This window comes from Octopus bimaculoides, chromosome 7 (genome assembly GCF_046866305.1).
Source record: "Octopus bimaculoides isolate indiv1 chromosome 7, ASM4686630v1, whole genome shotgun sequence".
Taxonomy (NCBI): Eukaryota; Metazoa; Mollusca; class Cephalopoda; order Octopoda; family Octopodidae; genus Octopus; species Octopus bimaculoides.
In genome coordinates, this window is record NC_142934.1 from 30,545,830 (window position 1) to 30,567,487 (window position 21,658).

Below are 21,658 nucleotides of genomic sequence, written 5' to 3' on the forward strand. Positions count from 1 at the left end.
CTTCAGCTTGGGCATTTTATGAATCTAAGAAAGAAATGTTAAATGAATATATCCCATTAAAGAATTACGTACTTGTATGTGTTTATATGTGTATATGTATGTGTGTGTGTGTGTATGTGTATATATGTGTGTATGTATATATATATATATATATATATATATATATATATATATGTGTGTGTGTGTGTGTGTGTGTGTGTATGTGTATATATATATATCTATATATATATATATACACACACACACACACACACACACACATATATGTGTGTGTGTATGTGTATGTATGTATATATATGTGTGTATGTATAAAGTAAATTTACTTTTTGAATAATGTATTTGACTTAGCTATTGTTGTTACTGTTGCTAATGCCACTTGTTATTTTGCTGATGTCACTATTGTTGTACTAGAGAAATATGCATTAACATAATTAGTAGAGCATCTGATTAAATGATTCTTAGTATTCAGTCATATCCCTTTAAGTATTGAGTTCAAATCATGCCAGAGTCAATGACTGACTATATCACCTTTCTGAAGTTGACAAAATAAGTATTAGTAATATTTTCTTTTTTCTTTTATTTTACTTAATGAACGAAAGGACAGTGCCCATATCTTTCAAAGGGCCTCTGGGACTGGCAAGCTTTGTACCATTAATGTTTTTATTGCAACTCAACACTTGCAGGAACGACATGACCAAAGAGAAGATTCAAGAGGATTGATGCTCTGAGGAGGAAAGACTAGGAATACTGTCTAGTACAAAGTCACTATTACAATAAAAGATTTGTCAAAATTTGTTGTAAATTCCATCCATCCACTCAACTTTCTATGCCCATTATTCCTGGGAGGGTTGTGGTGGTAGAGCCCTCAGGCATCTCCTTTATAGGGTCCAATCAAAAGCATCTATCATTGTACTTTCAAGTTGGATTTCCAAGAGTGATCAACTACAACTATCAATATTATCCAACCAACCATCTCATTCTTGCTCTACCCCTTGGTCTCCTGCCAGCTGGCTGGGCTTGAAGAATCTCTCTTGCAATTCTTTCTTGCAACATTCTAATCACATGTACTGGAGCTGTAACCTTTCAATGCAGTGGAGTTGTAAATTTTAAAATGAAAATAAAATGTCCACATAGCATATCAAATGAAATCTTACCTCATTTCCTGTGGTCTGTTTAATTTGATCTTTAATTGTCTCAGCTCTCTCTGTATTTCGACATAACAGGTGGACAACAGCACCTGAAAAACACACAAACAATCATTGAGTCCATCAGCTAATATATAGAAGGATGATGACTGTGGGTATGGAGGTATGGTGTGATGTGATGTACCAGCACAGCTATATACTAGCACAAGAATGTTACAGTGGTAAGATTGAGGGTAGTTTCTACTGCAAGCTGGCATAACGAAAGCCACAAAACCTGCAGAGAAAAATGAATGATGATGATAATTATTTACACACACACATGCATGCACACATACACTCACAAAACCATTACTTCTGGCACCTATGTTCACTCACTGCATTCGTCTCCCCACCATCTCTCATTCTTCTTTCACACTCTCACAAACTTTCCTGCCCACCCTATCTAATCCTCTCTACCACTTAACTTATATACTTCTCCCTGTAATTTGAGGGCACATTCTGATATCTTCTTCACCTTCTCTCATTCTTTCCACTTTTTTTCCACCAGGGTTAGCCATGTATCTCATCTACTGCAAGATATCTGTTTCTGTCCTTTTATCATACTCTACTCTCTCCTCATCAGGCACTCAATACTCATCTCCTCTCAGTTGAGGCATCTTGTCTTGCAAGTTATTGAGTGACCTTGCTGGTGCTGGTGCCACATGAAAAGTACTCAGTACACTCTGTAAAGCGGTTGACAAATTAGGAACGGCATCCAGCCATAGAAACCATGCTAAAACAGACAGAAGAGCTTGGTGCAGGCCTCTGATCTGCCAGCTCCTGTCAAACCATCTAATTCATACCAGCATATATAGCAGGTATTAAATGAAGATGATTGAAGAATCAATGTAACCATGATATTCTATGGATCTGTATTAGCTTGTAAAATGTACAATAGTACTATGTAATTTAAAGCATATACACTAGTGCAGACATGTAAAATAATTTATTAAACACTATAATAAATTATGTTGACAGCAAAACAATCGTAGTCTTATGGATATCAACTGGTGAAATAAATATATTCATCACATACCTTCTGACTTTCTTTATATTCTACACACACACAAATATATACTTGACCCAACATGTTGCAATCAATAACATCATTACTGTAATCAATAATGTCGTTATTCAAACTAATAAAGGATCTCATTACATTTTCACCAAATTATATTTTGGGGATTTGTATAAAGTACATAAACTAGAAACCCCTTTCACACTTGAGTTCATCCAAATGAACACCATTGAATATACCTAACTAACTCCTCCTCACAATATATTTCAATCCATAGGCTGTGGGCTGTGTTTAAGAAACTAGTTTGCTAGACATGTGGTTTCAGGTTCAATCCACTGCCTAGTATCTCGGGCAAATGTCTTCTACTGTTATGACTAAAGCCTGCAATTTGGAAAATATAACCAAAAGAAGATAGCTGTGTGTGTGTGTGTGTGTGTTTGTGGTTCCAGATTTTGATATCGTAGAACAGTCGTAGTCCTTTATTTCCAATTTTTTGTGAAATATGTCAGACCATGGGCAAATATTGTCTTGCTTAGAAACCAGTGAGGGTTGGCAGTGTGTGTATGTGTGTGTGTGTGTGTGTGTGTGTGCGTGTGCACGTACATGAGTGTGCATGTGTTTGTGCCTGTGTGACTGTTGATATCTTGCTCACTTCTAGATAGTTATGACATGCTGCTGATATTTCACGTTTAAATATTTTTACTCAATTCTTCCTCTTCAGACTTGTAACCCTCTGGAATACCCACTCAGTCAAATTGTTATTGACCTACAGACATTGAAGCTAAACCTCAATTATATTAACTTCATCATTTTGACAGAGTCTACTTTTGCACTAGGCACTGTCCAACCTCCTCCTCAAATTAAACTTTAAAAATATGATTGCAGAGAGAATTAGATTAAATCAAGTCATATAAACCATTTAATTATCCATCCAGCCATCTCTGCCCACTATCCCTAGGATAATTGTGGTAGTAGAGTCCTCAGGTACCTCCTCTATAGGTCCCATCAGAAGCAATTGTCAATGACCTTCAGTAAGATTCTCAAGTATGACCAACTGAGACTATGTATGTTATCCAACCATCTCATTCTTGGGCTACTCCAACATTTCCTACTGCTTGGCTTGACTCGAAGAAACCATCTTACGATTCTTTCCTGTGACATTCTAATCACATGACCATGAATGCTGGGTGATGACCAAAAGAACATGATCGCAGATACTAATGGCTGAAATAGGGTTCCTCCAAAGGAATTCTGGAGTAATGTTATTTGACATGGTGCACGACTCAAAGATCAGGGAGTCTCTCCAGGTCAAGTTGCTATTTCTCTACATTGAGAGGTCACAGTTTCAGTACTATAGGCATCATCATTTAACGTCTGTTTTCCATGCTGGTATGAGTTAGACTGTTTGACAGGATCTGGTAATCAGGAGAGCTGCACCAGTCTCCAGTTCTCTGTTTTGGCATGGTTTCTATGGCTGGATGCTCTTCCTAGTTCCAACCACTTTACAGAGTGTACTGGGTGCTTTTTACATGGCACCAGCATCAGTGCTTTATATGTGACACCAGCATAGGTGCTTTATGCGTGGTACCAACACAGGTACTTTTTAAGTGACACCAGCACGGGTGCCTTTTTAAGTGGCCTCAGCAGAGGTGCTTTTTACATGACACTAGCACTTGAGAGCTCGCAAGACAAGGACTTCTCAACTGAGAGAGGGAGTGGAGCCAAGAGATTTGAGTATGATAGAGGGACAAAGGTAGCCCTCTTACAATCGAGGAGATACTTGGCTACCTCCCTCAGTAGGACAAGGAAGGAGAGGAAGGTGGGAGAGAGTTAGAGGGAAAGATAGAGAGATAGTTGGAGTGAGAGAGAGAGAATAATGGAGAATAATGGGGGTTAGTAGAACTAGAGGGGATGTTCCATAAAAGTGTGAGGGGAAGATGTTTAGAGATAGCAAGTGATGGTGAAAAGAATTAGAAGTGGTAGAGAGGGTGTATGGTAGATATGTGGTGGCATGGAAAGAGTGCAGGTAGGCAGGTGAGTGTGAGTGGAGGAGCCTGCAGTGGGTGGTGAGAGTGTGGGATTTTACTTAACTTGATATGCATGTCTTTTCAAACATAGTAAATCACCAGAAGTCTTGGTCCCTTGTCATCTTAGTGAGAATCAACATCTGGAGATCTTTTCTCACCACTTTGTCCCATGTCTTCTTGGATCTATCCCTTCCCAGGTTCCCTACACAATTAGAGATTGGCACTTTTTTATGAAGCTGTCCTCATCCATATGCATCACATGACCATACCAGCACACAAGCTAACCAATAAGGAGATGAAGACATTCCATTTAATTATCAGAACTCTCTTTAGAATTATTAAAAGTGTCACCTTCTAAGTTCCCATAAAAGCTTATTTCCTAGTGTTCCAGTGCAAATCCCCAAATATATTGTATTACATCTTATTTTACCCCACTCCATTTTTACTGCAGAAAGTTTGCATGTTCTTTGATTGAATAGCCAATGTCATTTGAGGATCAATTACAAACCAAATTTATTATTCAAAGAAACCCCTCAAACTGTTTTGATAGGCTTAATGTTAGGCTTCACTTTTGTCAGGAATTATATAAATTATTGGGAGCATAAGATGTTCAGTACTATGATAAACAAACACTCCAGTATAAGGCTGATGTGTTTATCATCATGAAAAACTGCTTAGATAAGGTTAAAAATCTTTGTATTTTCTTTAACCTTATCTAAGCTACTATGGATAAGCAAGAATCTAATTCAGTTCTTAAATTAAATATGAATACAACGTGTTTAGGCATGACTTTATGTTGTTCAGCTGTTTGACAGAGATAAGTACTTTGACCCATTTGTTACCATCTTTCTGTTGAAATACACTGCATGAACACTGTCAATGAAGGACAGTATGGCGTGTGCAGGCGCTTTGTGAAGACAGTTGAGAAGAGACATTGTTTGTTACATGTTGTTTCTGAACCTTGTTATAAGTCCACGTTATAAAGTGGTATATACAGTGAGTTCAAAGAAGGACATTAACAGTGTTGACAAGGCACAACAGTGGCAACATGATGTTTGAAGCTCATGGTGGACGTTCTTAGCATGGAAGACCTATTAGCTTCCCTGGTTTAGTTGCAACAACAACTACAACAACAACAAGAGCAGCAGCAACAATAGTTGCAACGAGAAGTACAGCAGCAACAATAACAACTGAAACAGCAAGAATGGGTACAACAGCAACTACAACAGCAAAATCAACAGTTGTTGGAATTATTGTTGCAGTTAAAAAACACTTCAAGTTTGTTTTCAGCAGATGCAGTTGCTAATTTAATTGAATTCACATATAATCTGGAAGAAAGGATTACATTTTCTGCATACTTCAGAAGGTATGAAGGGATCTTCAAGGAAGAGTGTAAAAGTTGGATGGACAAAAAAGAAGGTATGTCTTCGTTTAAAGAAACTGTCACCAGCAGAACATGAAAAGTTTTGTTAATTACATCTTGCTAAGAAAACCATCCAAAATTTGTTTCAAGGAAACAATTAAACTATTATCTAAAATATTGAGTGAAAGAAGTTCACTATTTAATATTCACTGGGAGTGTTTGAATTTGAAAAAAAAAAAACCAGAAGATTTTGTCACATATGCTGGAATCGTAAATAGAGAATGTGAAAAATTTAAACTCGCCGAATTAAGCCCAGACATGTTTAAATGTTTAATCTTTGTACAAGGATTAACAGCAAGTAAAGATGCAGAGATAAGGGCTTGAATATTGACAAATCTTGAACAAGATTCAAAACTAACTCTACAAATAGTGGCTGAAGAATGCCAAAGAATTATAAATCTACAAGATGCAGAAAAAATTTAAAAAGATTATTTAAATATACATTTGTATATTTAGATAGGAAAAAATAAAAAAATAACAGTCCAGACCCAAATCATGTTGTATTTCTCCACATCCATAACATGTGGAGAAATACATTTCAAAAGAAACTGTCCTTTTAAGAATTTAAAATGTTTTGGATGTGAGAAAATTGGACACAAAAATTCACATTGTTGGGTGAAACCAAAAAAGGTCAAATGTAAAAAATTCGAGAAAAAAATATTGTCAAAACAAATGCAAAGCGAAGCACAAAAAAAGAAAATTTGTCTTTATAAAAATAAATAATGTGAATACGAAACTACAGTTGGACACAGGTAGTGACATCACAATAATTAATGAGGATATATGGAAAAAATAGGAAGGCCTATATTGAAAAAAACTGTGAAAATGGCAAGAGGCAGCTCAGGAAAATAGTTATAATTTTTGGGCAACATGATTAGTGAGGTAAAATTTCATGGGAAAACTTCGAAGTCTAAAGTTTTTGTATCAGAAAATAAGATGAACCTTTTTGGCACAGATTAGATAGAACTGTTTAATTTATGGAACCTCCCCATAAATATTTTTTGCAATAATGTAAACGGTTATAGCACCAGTTCAAATAAGGTGTTGGAAGATTCAAAAAAGAAATTAAAAAAGATTTTTCCTGATGTTTTTTTGGAAGAATTAGGTAGATGCACCAAGACAAAAGTAAAATTTCAAGTAAAAGAAAATGTTGTACTGGTATTTAAAACTGAAGCAAGCTGTATCTTTCACAGCATTGAATCAAGTCAGCAAGGAATTAGATAGGCTAGATAAGCTGGGAGTTATAAAAAAAGTGGATTATTCAGAATGGGCAGCACCAACTGTTTATGTAAAGAAAAACAATAACAAAATACGAGTATGCGTGGACTTTTCAACAAGTTTGAATGAATGTTTAAGGACATACAATTATCCATGATCCAAGCCCAGAGGAAATTTACACAAAACTCAATGGAGGAAAATTCTTCTCAAAACTGGACTTGTTGGAGACGTATTTACAGTTACAAGTTGAGGAAGAAAGTTTGAAATTATGAATGCTAAACACTCATAAAGGGTTATATAGATTCATTCGACTTCCTTTCAGAATAAAGGTGGCAGATATGGATTTCGCTATAGCATATTTGGATGACATACTCATAAAAAGTGAATCTAAAGGCCAGCATGAGGAACAAGTTAAAATGGTTTTTGAGAAGATAAAGGAGTATTGATTCAAACTTAGCAAGGAAAAATGCAAATTTTTCATGCCAGAAATAAAGTATCTTGGGCAAGTTATTGATGAAAATGGTTGCAGGCCAGATCCTTCAAGACCAACAGCAATAAAAAATATGCCTACCCCCAAAAAATATTACAACATTACAAGCATTCTTTGGGCTTGCGAACTATTATCAAACATACATACCAAACATGCATGAGCTAAGAGCACCCCTAAACAACCTATTGAAAAAAGGTGTAAAACTGTATTGGTTAGACAGGTGTCAAAAAGCGTTTGAAGAAATAAAAAAAGTTTTAACATCAGAGCTGTCATTATTGCACTTTGATAAAAATAGTACTAACATCAGATGCTACTGCAAGTGGTATAGGAGTAGTAATTTTACACAAGTATGAAAATTTACCCAAGACTAAGTCTCTGCGCAATGCATCCCCTACAAAGGTTGAGATTACATCACAAGAACATTGTGGCACAATTTCTTCACTGCAAATGGTCCTGCTCTTTTCAATGTTATCCCGAAAAAAATTGAAGTAGAAAAAGATCCAACAACTTTCAAATGGTACCTGGACAAATTCTTCCAGGAAATACCGAACAAACCACCTACACCTGGATATGTCTCAGCCAACAACTCTCTGCTTGAGTGGTCTATAGTGTCCCAAAATAATTAATTAAAAGACTTTTCCAGGTGGTGCTATTGAGTTAGTCATAGCCTGAGCCGATAATGGCTGAAACCAATCTAAGTTACACCAATTATGAAGTTATGCTATTAATATTAGTTTCACACTCTTGTCATAAAGCTGTACAAATTTTGTGGAGTATTCTAAAGAATTGTGGTTAGCTTCCCAAAATATAATGGTCTTGCAGATCACAGATAAAATGATATAAGTTCAAAATGTATGGAAAAATATGATATTGCAGACTGTTAACCCTTTTGATACCAACCTCTCTTAGTCCTATGGTACAAAGCTTTTCTAATACAAGCTTCCTGTTTTAAAACTGATGTAAATTAAAACCTTCCATCAAAATTTCATGTCGTTTATGTTCCAAACACCATCTTGATAATGACAAAGTTATTTTATTAAACTCTTCAATATTTTCAAAATTATTTGAAACAAAGACAGTGTACTTCAGAAGAAATATAATAGCAAAAGGGTTAACCCCATAAAAAATTCAAATGTTCATAAAAGATGAAAAGAAATTGCCATTTCTTAGTTCTAATTTCAAAGTATCTTTCACTGTATAAAATGATAGACTCTCGCAAATAATTTTCTGAAAGGTCTAACACTTATTCCAAATAATTAGGTGAAAACTAAGTTAACAGAATTAATTGCCCAACTAATGAAGACAATACAACGTTTCATGCAAACTTGAACCCTCAATCCCACTATTTGAAAGCTCAATACCTTAATTGCTAATCAGGTTCACCTTTTCCTGTTCAAACCTAGCTGGCAAAACAAATAAACAAATAAATAAAATGATGACAATGTTGATGATGATGATGATGGAGAATGCAATCATAATGATGACAATGCTGCTGTTGCTGTTAATGAAGACAATAGTTTTGAGAAATATCTGTAAGAAAGGCCAAAAGTAAAATAGAGGCACACATGCAGGTTCAAATCAATTTAATATTATGGTAAGTTGTTCTATTAAAAAAAATTTTTTTGATGCTGTAAAAACAACAGAAAAATGAAAAATATTTGAATGAACAAGTTAAAATTGTAGAATAATGATGAAAATCCAGGACTTTGATCTGACTCTATAAATACAACATAAAATCAATAATTCCTATGTCCACGAAATGAAAACTCAGTCAGCTATGATAAATAAGCTACTCCCTCTCAAATAATGAAATGATATTAGTCTTATTGATTTCTGAAGGAAGAGGGTGGGGAAATGAAAATTAATTCTTGAATCCTTTGATGGAGAAACCAAAGCTATTTGTTTTTACAAGAGAACCAAAGAATGGGAAGGAAAAGAAAAGGAAGAGTATACTGAGATTAACTTTCTGTAGAATATAATTCTTCAAAACTGTTCTGGTAACAATTACAAGACTTGGCTGTGCAATTCTAAAAGCTGATAATGTAACATCCAGAAATAACCATCTCTTTAATGTATTTATCTCTCTTGATATATCATTTGTAGACAGACAGACAGACACACACTCATTAGCATAGCCATGTGGTTAAAAAGTTCACTTCTCAACCACCCAGTTTTGAGTCCAGTCTCACAGCATGACATCTTAGGCAAGTGTCTTCTATTATAGCCCTAGGCCAACCTTGTGGGTGGATTTAATGGAGTGGGGAACAGAAAGATGCTATATATGTGTATGTGTGTGTGTGTTGAAGTGCAATGGCCCAGTGGCTAGGGCAGCAGACTCGTGGTCGTAGGATTGCAGCTTCAATTCACAGACCGGGCGTTGTGAGTATTTATTGAGCGAAAACACCTAAAGCTCCACAAGGCTCCAGCAGGGAGTGGTGGCGAACCCTGCTATACTCTTTCACCACAACTTTCTCTCACTCTTTCTTCCTGTTTCTGTTGTACCTGTATTTCAAAGGGCCAGCCCTGTCACACTCTGTGTCATGCTGAATCTCCCCGAGAACTATGTTAAGGGTACACATGTCTGTGGTGTGCTCGGCCACTTTGTACATTAATTTCACAAGCATGCTGTTCTGTTAACTGTTGGAGTACCACGATATCATCATCGTCGTTTGACGTCCGCTTTCCATGCTAGCATGGGTCGGACGATTTGACTGAGGACTGGTGAAACTAGATGGCTACACCAGGCTCCAATCTGATTTGGCAGAGTTTCTACGGCTGGATGCCCTTCCTAATATATATATATATATATATATATATATATATATATATATATATATATATATACCATTTATTTGTTTGTCATTTGACTGTGGCCATGCTGGAGCATCACCTTCAGTTGAGCAAATCGACCCTGAGATTTATTCTTTGTAAGCCTAGCACTTATTCTATCGGTCTCTTTTGCCAAACTGCTAAGTTACGGGGATGTAAACACCAGCATCGGTTGTCAAGCAATGTTGGGGGAACAAACACAGACACACATACACATATATATACAATGGGCTTCTTTAAGTTTCCATCTACCAAATCCACTCACAAGGCTTTGGTCAGCAGGGGACCAAGAAGGTGGAAACAGAACAGGTAATGAGAGAATAGGCAAATGCATTATGTGGGTTTAGGTGGAGGTGATGTGCGGCTAGTTAGCTCTGAGGTACAGAGACCTTTGTAGTTGTTACATAAGCAGAATAGAGAGACAGTACATTTGAGGATTAGAGGCTGGAATGTATTGGTGAGAGAGTTCAATGGTTTTCTTTGGATGTGGTCTAGGATGCTTTTGTGTGTAGCAGCAGTAGTAGCAACACCATTTCAAATATGGGAACAGTATTCTAATATGGGTCTCACTTGAACATTGTACACAGTCAGCAGGTGTTCAGGGCTGAAGCATTTTCTGGCTCTGGAGAAAATGGCTAGTCTTTCAGTTACAGATTTTTTTGATATATTGTGAGTGTGAAATTGCAAGGAGAGTTCCTTAGTGTTTGTGAGGCCTAGCAGTTACAGTGACTTTGATGAAGTTTTTAATTGCATGCTGTCTGAGAGTAGAGAAGAACATTAATTAAAGAAGACAAGGTTGCTATGTCTCCATTGAAGAATGTTTTCAATATTCTTGTTCATGTACACAGTACAAATTTGATGGGAGGTGTTTAAGATGCAGAAGTGAAGGCAGGTATTATGTGCATTGGTGCAAGAATACATGTGTGTTTAGGAAGTTTACTTCCTAATCACATGGTTTCAGGTTCAGTCCCACTGCATGGTATCTTGGACAAGTATCTTTTTAAAGTTCCTGGCTACCCAAAGTGTTGTAAGTGAATTTGGTAGACAGAAACTCAAAGAAACTAAAAAAAGGCGGCGAGTAGGCAGAAACGTTAGCACGCCGGGTGAAATGCTTAGTGGTATTTCATCTGCCGCTACATTCTGAGTTCAAATTCTGCCGAGGTCGAATTTGCCTTTCATCCTTTCGGGGTCAATTAAATAAGTACCAGTTACGCACTGGGGTTGATATAATCAAATTAATCTGTTTGTCTGTCCTTATTTGTCCCCTCTGTGTGTAACCCCTTGTGGGCAATAAAGAAATAAGAAACTCAAAGAAGCCACTCATATATATATATATATATATATATATATATATATATATATGTGCATGTGTGCCTATGGACATGTGTATATGTGCGTATGTGTGTGTGTTGGGAGAGAGAGAGAGCATGCATGCTGGTGTCTCTTTGTCTTGACAAAATAGTTGTAAGCAAGTGTTACTGTCATACAAACAATTTCATTCATTTCTAATCTTCTGTGAAAACATATCTGACCAAGGGGAGATATTATCATATTTGGATACAAGTAAGGATTGGTGACAGAAAGAGCATCCAACTAGAAAAATCTGTCTCAATAGGTTTTGTCTAATCTATGCCAGCATGGAAAATAGACATTAAAACAATGATGTTGATGATGATGATGATGTGTATTTGTGTGTGTGTGTGTTTGTGTGCATGTGTATGTGGAGTCTGTGTTTAAGTTTATGTGTGTGTGTTTGTATGTGTATGCATGTCTGTGTGAGCTTGTTTGTATGTGTGGGTTTGTGTTTGTGTACCAAATTTAATAAACCAAGAGATGAATAGCAATGAAGAAGTACACTTTAATTGGATGAAAACCTTGCCAGTCATTAATTAAAAACTAATTAGAGGAGGGGGAGGTCACCATCAATATAACCTAAGAAAGATTAAGGTTTATCTAAAAATCATTATACATTTAGTATATAAGAAGCATAAATATTTAAGGCTTCTAGAGAATATATTAAGTGTTAAACAAGCTGTGAAGAGGTCATTAAATATACGATGGTGTGATTCTAAACTGTGTCTTAATTTGCTAATAGACCTGAGTGTGTTAATGATTTCATCTTGATTAATTTAATTTTCCATGACATTTAATATAGCAATTTGTTTTGTTTTCCTATGAGAAAGTTCACTAAGATCTGTGGCTTTTGTCAATCAAGGACTCTCTGCTTTGTTTTTTTTAAAGTATTCTGTTAACTTGTTTGATTATTCTTCATTAGAATTAGGCTTAGACTTATGCTTCCTGGGACTCATAAGGTTGGAGTTCAACCTGGTTTCCATGGTGTATCAGTGACTGAGATCAGAACATTCTCCCAACTGAATGGGATGCTTGTCAGTTGCAGTGTTAATTTCCCAGCTATTGTTGGAACTCAGCTGAGTGGACTGGAGCAATGTGAAATGAAGTGTTTTGCTCAAGTGTCTGCTTTTGCATGGTTTCTATTGCTGGATACCCTTCTTAACACCAACTACTTTACAGAATGTACTGGGTGCTTTTTGTGTGGTGCCAACACTAGCATGGTCACTATACAGCTCAAAGATTAATGTCTCCATCAACTTAGTGCTTTCTGATTTAAACCTAAGGCCAGCAATTTTGAAGGGAGGGGTTTTACTGAAACCATTGACTCCAGTACTTATCTGGTATTTATTGACCTTAGAGGGATAAAGGGCAAATTTGGTTTCAGCAGAAGTTGAATATAAAGAGACTGAAGGCATTTAGCCCAATGATTCTCCTCATCCAATTCATTTAGCTTGTTCCAGTGCTTTTAATCCAATCCAGTGTCCTTCACCCAATTCAGTGCTTTTAAGGCAATCCATTCCAGTGACCTTATTTACCTGTCTAATAATATAAACAGAAGCAATAAGTTGGAAAATAAAACTAACCTCTTTTAGCCAGGTCCTCAACAATAGATTTGCCTACACCACTACTGCCACCAGTGACCATAAAACTGCGTCCCTTCAAATTGATATCAAGATCAGGAGCCTGGAAATGTTGGCTGGCCTTCTCATATCCACCCCTAATGATAGAAAAATAGAAGATAAATCATATTTTAATCAAATGTTAGTTTTAAAAATCTGAACTCAATACATACATAATACATACAGTACAATTTAAACCTTCAATTACATAACAAATAACCAATATTAAGAACTCCATCTGCATTTCCTTTGTTATGAAATTTTAGGTTTGAATGTTACAATGAGTATAATTGGAAAACAGTGCAAAACATGAGAGATTGTTAATAAGGTATTTAGTTACACCATCTTATGTACATTTTTATTAGCATGAGGTATTTGTTACATAATGGAAATTACACAATCAAGATTTAATGTCAGATCATCAGAAGTGTAACTATTATATGTCATATTATTGGTGAATGCTGACAACTTTTCAATCCAGTAATATTACATACTAGCAGAAATACCCGGCGTTGCCCGGGTTAAAGAGAATAATGAAATCTAAAAACGACATCTAGACTACGCATCATCTTTATATATAGAGATGTATATATACACACGCACCCAAACACACGTATATATATGTATATCAATATAAATATATGAAAGTCAATGAAGCTTCATAAAAGAAGGTGATCATGTACATACTTTCTTGCTGTTGTGATTATAACACCTCGTTGTAAACTATGTTCCTTGTTTTCCCTTGTGGAGGATATACAAATAGGTTTTTTTTTGCTGCCCACTCTTGAGCAGCCAACATACAGTTGTCCATGTGAGAAGCAGGGCTCTTCCAAGAGAAGACCAGCTACAGACAGTGTTTGATCCTGAGATTTGTTTATGGACATGGCAAAAGTCACACGAAGGGGGAATTGTAGTCTTCTGAATGTAAAAGGAATGTCTGCTCCTGATGGAGTAAGAGGAATTCTTGGAATAAAGACGTCATCCCCTTTTGCACATCCAGAAAGAATGGTAGCCTCGATAACGTGTGACATCATTTTCTAAATAATGCTCATCTGTTATGTTCGGGTTAAAATTTCATCAACATCAAAAATATATGAATTTTCATGGGAGTTATGGCCGTTATGCAAAGAATATAATTTCCAAATTTCATAAAGATCCATTCAGTACTTTTGACGTAGTTTTGGATAAGAAAACAAATGACTAATGTGTGTGTTTGTGTGCATGTGTATGTGTGTGTGATGGGTGTATATATGTATAGATATCTGTATGCATGTATATATGTATATATGTGTACATATTACATGTACATCTATATATATATATATATATATATATATATATATACATCTACACATATGTATACATATACATGTATGTATAGATCTATATATATATATATATATATATATATATACACATATACGTGTACATCTATATGTATACATATACATCTCTCTCTCTCTCTCTTTCTCTCTCTGTGAAAGTATCTGTCACTACAGTATCGAAATGTGATTGTTTCAGTTAGTGGAATAGTTTCATTTTTAAAGTGAAAGTATTTGACATGAGTGTTTTTGTTTCACTTTTGACACTTAATACTTAAATAGTGGAGGAGATATTATGTTGCCGTGTGCTCGAACTCTGCAAGAAGTTAATAATTTTTTTTGACTAAAACACAACTGGAACCCTAAGTAAGGCATGTGTAAAATTTGAATGAAATTGGTTGCGTAGTTCTCGAGTTTTAGGGATTCACACAGACAGACAGACAGACAGACAGACATTCTCATTTTTATATATATAAATAATAGTTGCACATCTGTGATGATTTGACATTAAATGTTGATTATGCAATTTGCCTTATGTAACTAATAATGACCTTATAACATACATAAGATGGTGTAGCTAAATATCTTGTAAAGAATCTCTCATGTTTTATTTTGAACTCAATATACATTTGAACACAATCTCTACAACTAATAAACCGACAACTACAAAACCAAAAATAGTGCCTCACCTACCTCTCACCACAAATAACTATTACTGACAGGCTCCAAAATAGAGCCTCTGCAGAGTCAGTCATCCTGCTAGAAACAGCAACTAAATAAACCCTTCAGTCACAATTTATCATTTCAGTTTGGACAGAACACATTAAAAACATAATCTTTAAAAGGTCAGTTATATCAAGAGTGACCTGAGATTAAACAACTACTACAACTACAATCAGCATCATTAATGACTAATTCTATCAGCAATAGATGTACGCCAAGGGTTGGTCATTTAACTGAAATTCTTTCTCCTTTATACTATTGGTCAATACATAATCAACACAGAACCCATTGAGATGACAACTTAATATTACATGTTTAACAATTGTACACTGCAATATATGTACATGTGGAAATCCATTTGCTCAACTATCCATCTATCTATCTGTCGTTTTCCATCTTACTTGTATTATGCTGTTGCCTTCTATATTGTAAGTCCTTTTCTATCTCCCATCTGTCACCTCAGTGACATGAACTATCACTGGCATAACCAGAGTAGTAGAATGGAATTTAAAGTCTCTTAACTCTAAATACACCAAAATTACATTAATTCTGATCTTCCTTGCTGATGAGTAATGTTCCATATTTAATTAGTACTGTGCATTAATCATTTCCATGTTCCAGTTCATTTTTCACAACATATCACCATTGTCAACATCATCTATTTTAAAGTCTACTTTTCCATGCTTGTATGGGTCAGACAAAATATTTTGAGGCAGATTTCCTATGGCTAGATGCCCTTCCTTTCACCAACTCTTACTTGTTTCTAAGAAAGTTAATATTTTTCCATGGCTAGACATGTTTTTTTCATGGGAGGTGAGAAATGAACAACACTAGTTTATATTCAATACATAATGTGAAGACAAGGGAACAGCACCCCACCCCTTATATATACATATGCAACAAGCTTTTTTCAACTTTCATTCACCAAATTCACTCACAAGACTTTGATCTTGGGCTAGAGTATATAATAAAAGACACTTGCCCAAGGTGCCATGCAGTGGAATTGAACCCAAAACCTCATGACTGGGAAGCAAACTTCTTAACTATACAGCCATGCCTGCACACACACGCGCACGCGCGCGCATATACATATCATAATCATCCTTATTATTTAATGCCTGGCTTCCATGTTGGTATAGATTGCTCAGCTTGGCAGGATCTGAGGAGTCAAAGGATTGCATCATACTCCAGTGTCTATCTGGCATGGTCTCTATGGCTGGACGTCCTCCCTGGTGCCAACCACTTTACAGAGTATACTGGGTGTAGTTTTCAAGGCATCAGTGCTAGTGAAGATCAGCTCTTTCTGAGGCCTTGGTATTGTCATCAGAAAAGGCAGAGAGAAGAAAAAGCATGTTTGTAAACCAAGGACTGAAGCCTATTGATGAATCAGTCAGATAGCCCATTGTTTTTTAAGTATAATCTGGATGTTGGTGTATGTAATAGCAGCAACGCAGTTCCACATATATGAGCAGTGCTTCAAAGTGGATTTTATTTAAAGATTTTAGAGAATTAGAAATGAATGAGGATTGAAGTATTTATTAGTTCTAAAGAAAAAAAGAAACCAGTTATACAATGTTATCAATATATATGAGTGGTTGCTAAGAGAAGTCATGAGAAATTATGAGGATTTGCAATATTAGTGACTATAAGAGCTGTGGTGCTCATGAAAATTTGGGAATCCTAGTGATTAACAAGAGGCAATTCATATAAATTGTTCAAGTACATTTTTAAGGAAGAGACTGGGACAGTCACTGTTGTGAGTGACAAATTAATTTATAAGCATGATGAAAATTTAAAGATGTTTAAAGTTGCCGTCAATTAGTTATGGATCAAATGTTCACATTTATGAAATTATACAAGCTAACAGGACAGAAAATTTTCTCAAACAAGACCAATATAAACATGAATCAATTGCCAAGGGATGTTGTTGAGTCAAAGACACTGCACCCAATCAATTAATCAATAAAGATGATAGAAATTGGAAGAAAATAAGTTTTGAAATGTTTTCTTAATTTGCATATAGACTTCATTATGAATATGAGTCAGCATTTACGATTTTTCCATCAAAAGTAGTTGAAAATTGATAGGATATTTCACAGTGAAATTGTTGGCTAAACTGAATACAACACTAAAATAACCATCTGTGTGTCACACTAAATGTATATACACTGTAGAAAAGTATGTTGATGTGGATTTGTTTTCCTGTCTGAGACAAAATCTCTTCATAGGCATGTGTTAAGAACACAATAAATATTGAAACAATAAGACTCCTAGGAATTTTAGATGTGCTTTGCTCTTTTTGGGACTTGTCAATAACTTGTAACCATTTGTAACATGCTTGAACAGAGTTTATGCCTTGATATATGAGAAATAGTAAATATTCACTAATATTGGAGAAGGCTTGCTAGGCTGTTAATATTGTTTCAATTGCTTTCAGTGAGTTGAATAAGACGCTATTTGAATATGAATAGGATACTGAATATAAATTCATTATTAACAACACAAGCAGTATTAGTTCAAAATAGTAATCTGTATATCATACTTAAAGCAGATACATTGTTGAAAGCTTTATAAACTGCAGTATTTGTCTCTTGAAAACATCGCTTATAACTGTATAGTTTTGAAGAACATAGAAATATATCAGTAGCAGACAAAAGCCATCCTGCAGTGGAGATGGTATTGATAAATATATATTGCTGGCTCTTTCGTCTTAGCATGCAGTTACAGTGGATACTTGCTTCTGATGAAACCCCCAAAAAACAGAAATACATATTTAGCAAGCTACCATTGCTTGAAAATTTTTATCAACTGCTGATATGTTTCAATATGTGTATCAATAAGAGATGCCTTCTCAAGATGAATATTGCAGTTTATAAGGCTTTCAATGATGTACCTGTTTTAAATATGATAGACATATTACTATTTCAAATATGTAAAAGACACTATAGAATATGTCTGAGACACTATTTAAATATGTAAATGATACTATTTGAATATGTATAGGATACTATTTAAATATGTGTATGCATGTATATATACATATAATCACAGATAATATATTTCTGGAATGAAAACAACAAGAAGATCTCATGACTATGAAAAAGCAACTCTTGCATTTATTGACCTACAAAGGACTTTTGAGAATAGACTTTGATAAGTGACTCATGACAGATGTTTAGGCCATGTGTGACTGATGGTAAAAAAAGAAAAGGCTCAGAGAGTAACTGGTATGACAGGTTGTCTGCTAAGGTTCTCTACATTGTTCACTTATCTTCATGCAATTACTGAAAGTCTCACACAGGAACCCTAAATTTAAATTATTAGATTCAGTGTTTATATGAATCTTCTGTTTGCAAAAATTACTTAATGGTGCTCATTGACAACAGGACTCCAGTCATAAGTTTGACTATAAATTTCAGACAAAAAAAAAAGTGATTTAGAAAACCATAGTATAGTGCGGTTGATGATAAATTAAATTTTAAAAACATCAAAGATTACATTTGTATTTTAAAATATCTTGGTTGATATTGATCTCAAACAATTGTAGCTGAATGTTAACACGAAAAAATGTGTAATAGAGGAGCGAGTAATTCCAGAGTGCTCCAGTTCAGGGAAAGAAGGAGCGGGTGAAATGTTTTATACTGGACCATATATATGTAAGATTCATTGAAATTTCCAGGAATTTATATCCCACATGATTTTGCTATCACACATGTATATATAATCTGAATAAGTTCAGATTTTCATTTGTTATTTTCTGGCTGATGATAAACTCCACTTCTATGAAAGCAGCATGTTCACAGAATTACAGTTGTGTCCTGGTATATATGTTGCAAACCATTTTTCTTTCTTTTTATTCAGGTAAACAACACACTAAAGTTTTATAGTGATAAACCCACTTTATTGTGTATGTTCATAGATTTCTTGCTTGAAAATACATTCATGATGTGTTTTGAGAAATAATTATTATATAAAATACTCTAAGTATGCCTAAAATAATTCTACTATTATCACCCTATCTATATAAATAATAATTTAAATAGTTATGTTCTCCAGCCGGCAACATATACTGCAGTAAATTATTTTCTGCAGAATTGTTTCTGGAATTTTGCGCGCCGAAGCTGAGGCATTTTGAAAAATAGCCCCAATGTAATTGGTAGAACTGTATGCAAGTCTCATTTCATGAAGACAATTTGTGTATAGTTCTGCAAATTATATTGATTCTAGAACAGCTATGCTGACGAGAACACGGATGTTGTTATGTAACTAAAACGTTAATGTTCGAAACTGCAGTACATAACTAATTCTTTATTCTGTATATTTCTCATTTTGTCCTATTCTGGTGTTTTTGCAAAATTTTTCTGGAGAACACTATTTTTCTTTGTGGTTAGGTCATTGATGACCTCTTTCTAGCATATTGGATGTCCACCTAGTGGTCATCCCTTATACGCGTGTAATACAATTTTTTCTGAATTTTCAGATTTTTTTATATGCTAGGCCACTTGGTTTAAATTGAATTAATATTCAATTTATCACTCTATCTATCTATATATGTATATATATATGGAAAAAAGACAAAGTAGAAAATGCTAAAATACTTTTATAAAGAACATTACAGAACCGGTTTTGATCCTTGAGATCTTTTCAACAGTAAATATGAATAATAGATTTTTGAAAAATTATTGAAAAATTAAATTTTGGTAATTTAAAAGAAAAGTCTTTTTAAAGACATATTTGTATAGTATTCAAATAACAGGGGCATTTTTCTTGTTCCTGTCTGTCTCTGTTTCACTTGTTAACTCTTGTGGGCAAAGTTCAGAGAGCTCTTACCTCTGCTGGCGACAAAGGGACTCTCACTCAGAGTAAAAGGCAGACTGTATGACATATGTGTCCGAACGGCCATGCTACATGGCAGTGAAACATGGGCTGTGACTGCTGAGGACATGCGTAAGCTTGCAAGGAATAAAGCCAGTATGCACCAATGGATGAGTAATGTCAGTGTGCATACCCGACAGAGTATAAGTATCTTGAGAGGAAAGTTGAACCTAAGAAGCATCAGTTGTGGTGTGCAAGAGAGACGATTGCGCTGGTATGGACATGTGGTGAGAATGGATGAGGATAGCTGCATGGAAAAGTGCCACACCCTAACGGTTGAGGGAACCCGTGGAAGAGGCAGGCCTAGGAAGACCTGAGATCTGGTGGTGAAGCACGACCTCCATACATTAGGCCTCACCGAGGCAATGACTTGTGACCGTGACCTTTGGAAATATGCAGCGCGTGAGAAGACCCGACAAATGAAACCAAAATCCAAGGCCTCTGCCAGGGATGTAGCCAGCCCACTTACGCGTAACATTCTTTCATTGGACACTAAACTCCACTTGTGAAGACATTGTGAGGCAAGTGAAATCGGAATCGAACTAAATTTGTTGGAACACTAAACTCGGCTTGCGAAGACCTGTTGGGGCAAGCGAAAGCGAAATCGAGATGGCACCTGTACCAGTGTGGCACGTAAATAGCACCAGCGTGATCGTTATCAACGTCGCCTTCCTGGCACATGTGCCAGTGGCACGTGAAAAGACATTCGAACGAGATCGTTGCCAATGCCGATGGACTGGATCCTGTGCAGGTGGCACGTAAAATACACCATTTCGAGCGTGGCCGTCGCCAGTACCGCCTGACTGGCCCTTGTGCCGGTGGCACATAAAACACCCACTACACTCTTGGAGTGGTTGGCGTTAGGAAGGGCATCCAGCTGTAGAAACTCTGCCAAATCAGATTGGAGCCTGGTGTAGCCATTTGGTTTCACCAGTCCTCAGTCAAATCGTCCAACCCATGCTAGCATGGAAAGTGGACGTTAAACGATGATGATGATGATGATGATGATATTGCCTTATTCTTGTATTTGTTTTAGTGATTGGAATGTGGTAATGCTGGAGCATAGCCTTTAGACTAGGAAATCGACTCCAGGACTTATTCTTTGTAAGCCTATTACTTATTCCATTAGTCTCTTTTGCTGAACCGCTAAGTTATGGGGATGCATAAACACCAGTATTGGTTGTCAAGTGATGTTGGGGGGAGAAGCACGACATATAAATACATAAATATATATATATATAGTGTCTCCGTATTCTTTCTGTTGATGAGCGTAGCTCAAAACGTTAAAGACATTCCGTATTCCCGAGCGTCATACTAATACATCCTTTTGTTGTTTACACCACCTGTCCTCGTCTGTTGTTGTTTTTTCATAAATTTTCCCATATATATATATATATATATATATATATATATATATATATATATATATATATATATATATATATATGATGGGCTTTTTTCAGTTTCCATGTACCAAATCACTGACAAGTCTTTGTTTGGCCCGAGATTATAGTAGAAGACACTTGCCCAAGGTTTCACGCTATGAGACTGAGTCTGGAACCATATGCTTGGTAAGC

The 21,658-nt window shown here is 35.7% G+C and overlaps 1 protein-coding gene across 1 annotated transcript in view; it reads right to left on the reverse strand.

Annotated features, from left to right (window-relative positions):
- The window catches only part of LOC106870657 (dehydrogenase/reductase SDR family member 12), a 71,644-nt gene that overhangs the window by 22,655 nt on the left and 27,331 nt on the right, over window positions 1-21,658 (reverse strand). The window contains exons 2-3 of the mRNA XM_014916807.3: window positions 13,126-13,259; window positions 1,155-1,237 (exon numbers count right to left, since the gene is read on the reverse strand). Of these exons, the coding sequence (XP_014772293.1) occupies window positions 1,155-1,237; window positions 13,126-13,259 (217 nt within the window). The remainder of the gene's footprint in view (window positions 1-1,154; window positions 1,238-13,125; window positions 13,260-21,658) is intronic.